Here is a 4,457-nt window from a genome sequence, read left to right on the forward strand (position 1 = left end):
TCCAAACACAGTATCTCACTCAGGAAAATCCCGTCTCCTCTAAATGCATGCAAAAAGGACGAAAAAGGGTACGATTCCACTACTTTCGCGTTCATTTCTACAAAATGGAAAAAACGAACCAAAGTAGCCAATTCGGGGCAAAATACCATAAAAACAATATGAAAATGCAGAGAAATACGTGCAGAAATAGGCTAAAAAGACTATACATTAGGCACGTATCAATAGGGTTTTGGTTAATTTGGAATGGCTTATGGCATTTCCAGATACTAGCACTACCTTTTTGCCTGAGGGATTGTTTGATCATAACCCTTGTGTTTTGGATATATGGAGGCAGCAAAATAGGAGGAAAATGAGTTTTAAGTATTTCAATATGTGGGGCAGTGATGAGAAGTTCCTAACTACTGTGGCACAAGTATGGGAGCAGAATATCAGTGGTATTACCATGTTTCAAGTAGTTAGGAAAATGAAGATGTTGAAGCAGGGTTTGAAGTCTATTAATAGGGAAGCTTTTGCAAATGTTGAAGCATCTGCCAGGATTGCTAAAGTGAATCTGGAAAATATTCAGCTTGCCTTGCAACAGGATGTGAATAATAGAGAACTTTTGAGGCAAGAAATGGAAGCTGGTCTCTTGTTTCAAGCTATGGATAAGGCTAGGAATGCGTATTTAGCTCACAAGGCCAAAACTCAATGGATGGAAGAAGGAGATGCTAATACTCACTACTTTCATAGTGCTATTAAAAGTAGAAGGATTTTAAACAAGGTCTATGCTATTAGGGACACTGATGGGAATCAGTGTGTGGATGAAAGAGGGATTGAAGGGGCTTTCTTAGACTATTACAAGAAGCTCTTGGGGACTAATAAAGCTGTGAAGAGGGTTCATTTTCCTACTGTCCAACGTGGGAGGGTACTCAATGATGTGCAGAAACAAAGACTGATGCTGTAACACCCCCATATTCAGAGGAGCCTTTACTAGGCCTTCCTTAGGATATAAGGGCGTTACCATCTCGGTTGCCCGAGGATAGTAATAATCAAATGTCGATAAAAGAACTATTAAGTTATATTACAAGCGATTTAAACCAATAAACGATATAAAGATACAACTCGAAGACTACTCGCTATGACCATCATATCTCGTGAGGACTCATCCCTGCCCGGACTCCAGCTATCAACAACATCAACACCTGCTAAGACCGACTGCTCACCATAAGGGATCACGGCAGACACATAACAAACAACAACCACACAAGGTCAGTAGTGAGATAAGACACAGCAATAACAACTACAACTATCAACAAAGTACGATGCTATCAGTCTCACACACACAATCACGATAATCCAACCAACCTCTGTCACTGACCGTCCACTGGACCGGTCCTTCCAGTGGGGGACCGCAGCCGTACCCACCAAATCCCCGCTCATCATACCGAGCGATAACCCTGTCCATTAATGTGCACATCCCCTTCCGTGGCGGGTTCCACGAAGGGCGAAACTAGGGCGTGAAGCCACTCCCGCAAGTGACCCCACTCAGCCGAGACATATCTCGAGAACCAGAGACAACAACCACCATCACAACCACAGCAGTCACAATACAATTACGTTATTAAATGATCACAACACAACTACAACGACCGACACACTAGACCATCTACAGAAACTGAGTAGGCGAACCTACCTTTAAGCAACCGCAACCAATCCATGCCAACAGACAACATGTCCAGCGACCAAGCAACGCCTATAACCACAATACAATTATCTATTACTAACAAGAAAACCCTAACTAAAAGAACAAGGACACGGATGATGATTATGACATACCTATTAGGGAGAAAACTCAGCAAGAGACCGCTACCCGACACAAGTGACGCTCTCCTAAGGCACAAGGATCTTCCAAAGGCTTCCATGGAGGTTTTGAGGTGAAGGGAAGGGAAAGAGGCGACTGAAGGATAGGAGGAAAGTGGCGGAAGTGATTTGCGGATTTAACAAAATGCGATATAAAACCCTCGCTGAAAACTAGGTACTCGATTGAGTACCCAACATACTCGATCGAGTGACCTCCTACTCGATCGAGTAACCTAGCTACTCGATCGAGTAGCCTCTACTCTATCGAGTACCACTCATGACTCGCAACACAAGATGGTTTTGGCACACAATTCTAAGACTAATCCCGCTCCCAAGGTCAGTCAACGCTGGTCAAAGGGTCCCAAAAAGGGCGGGTATTACAGTCTTCCCCCCTTAAAAAGAACTTCGTCCCCGAAGTTCAACTCAACTATCTCCCACTCATGACACGGAAATAACCCGACCTCACCCATCTTGTCGCTCAAACCATAACTCCTTGGAAATATCATTCCCCCCCATGTCATTATCATCACCGTCTACACTTTATACCTACCGACTCTTACCACTATCATGCAAGCATTATCACCGTTGACAACAATTTATCAACCCGAAACGTATCTCATATCAACCTCATACTGCACAATTAACATCACCGTGTTACTCGATTCATTCTATTACGACGCAGCGTGCCGAGGTAAAACTCTTTATGACGGTCCTTTACAATTCATTCTATCATTTTCACTACAACGCATGAATTACTCCACAAACGAGGTAACCAATTGCACTTCATACAAGTAAAGTAACCAAGGTACTAGAAAATTTTACAATTAAACAACAAAACCTTATAAGCAGACAAAACATAATTTCGATATCAGCCTTTTATTTCGCGATAATTTTCGCGACATTACTCTTCCCCTCTAAAAAGGAACTTCGTCCCCGAAGTTCACTACCAAAATTACAACACATATTACCTATTATTTGCATCATAACTTTAAAGAAACCATATTATTTTTTATGGACATTACTCACTAACTATATACTCGTTAAATTAGAATTCATACACAAACCTCCGGAATGTCTAGTCACCGTCGACAACACTTGTTAATATGGTATGCACAAGTATATAAGAAGTTATAACTCCAATAAATAGTTCGTAATAGGTCGTATGCAACATTAAAGTAACAAGAAACTATTACCGCTTCACTAATTGTGACAAACACGCTTATAAAACTTAAAACACGGCTTCCAACATATGAAATTAACGGTTCAAAGGTGTTACTACCCACTAATAACCATATTAAACATCAAACTTGCATTTATAAAACAGTTGAACATTTTTAATTTTTGAAAACCTCCTGTAACCGTGCTACTCGATCGAGTATGTAGCGGTACTCGATCGAGTGCCATGCTACTCGATCGAGTGCCTTGGCTACTCGATCGAGTAGCCTACAGGTCAGAATGCTTTTTATCCCATCTTCCTGCAGCTACTCGATAGAGTACGGGGTACTCTGTCGAGTACCTACAGGCCAAGTTCCTCTATACAACCTGTCATAAGCCGACATACAAGCCCATATTTGTCATATAAATCAAGCCGGGACGACTCCCCGACTTCTAACATCCTGCAACAAGTTAAAATATCTAATCCGGCCTTATGGCCAACAATACAAGTTCATAACTAAGGTTTTAATGAAAACGACTACCAAAGTCTAACCATACTACCAACGCCTACTACCAACCACTATAAATAAGGATAAATCAAGGAGTATCACTCCTGCTGCTGCTCAAACATCACCTCATCATCACCACCACCGCCAGAAGTGCTCTCGATGACCCAATCCCCGCATCCACTCCTGCTCCTGCTCCTGCTCCTGGGCCCATGTTTCATGGAGTCAAGCCACAGTAGGCAAAGGACTGAGGTGTCCCCCACGTCGATTGATTCACCCCGTAGGAATGGAAAACCCCAGAGTAGTCCCCAACTCCACTCCACCACACCGGATGCGGTCCCTCGGTCCCTATCCCTTGAGCATACGCCATCTCGTGCATGTTCCGGAGTGTCAAGGTAGATGACACTCTCTCTGCCAAGTAGCTGGATCGCGTCTCCGGGGTGTCGAGGTACGGGTAGCACGGAAAAGGCAGATGCTGCTGTGGTGCCACCGGCCGTGGTCTAGTCTCTGAGGTCCTCTCCCTCACTCGACGGGGTCCTCTCCCCAACCTAGGTCTCTCCACTGCCACGACCGATGCATTCTCGCCCTTTGTCGGCTCCGGCATCACCTCGAGAATGGTGTCGTCGATGAGGTAGGTCTGCAGATGGCGGGGTCTATCATCCTCCTCATCATCATCGAAGTCCACCGTCACTACCGTCGGCTCCAAGGGCTCCGTGGGTGGGAGGTGCTCAGGAGCTGGAATCTTCATCCAACTCATGCCCCACACCCTCCAAGCTAGGCTACCGTCAGCCAAAGTCCTCAACCATTTCAGGTCGAGATAGTATTCACGGACCATAGTGGGCACTGGGGTAACTAGAGGCACGTACTCTGAAGAAGCCTCGAAAGAGGTTAGCTTTTCAGCTAACCGAGTGGCGATAGCGCCACAACTCAAGTACCGGGTAGAGGCAGTGGCCATCA

General features: G+C 44.6%; 1 protein-coding gene across 1 annotated transcript; it reads left to right on the plus strand.

Moving 5' to 3' along the window:
* Positions 1-250: 250 nt before the first annotated feature.
* On the plus strand, positions 251-943 carry LOC141617657 (uncharacterized). The gene has a single exon (XM_074434822.1). The coding sequence runs from the start codon at positions 251-253 to the stop codon at positions 941-943; it is 693 nt and encodes a 230-aa protein (XP_074290923.1).
* Positions 944-4,457: the final 3,514 nt, after the last annotated feature.

The sequence above is a fragment of the Silene latifolia genome, chromosome X (genome assembly GCF_048544455.1).
Source record: "Silene latifolia isolate original U9 population chromosome X, ASM4854445v1, whole genome shotgun sequence".
NCBI lineage: Eukaryota > Viridiplantae > Streptophyta > Magnoliopsida > Caryophyllales > Caryophyllaceae > Silene > Silene latifolia.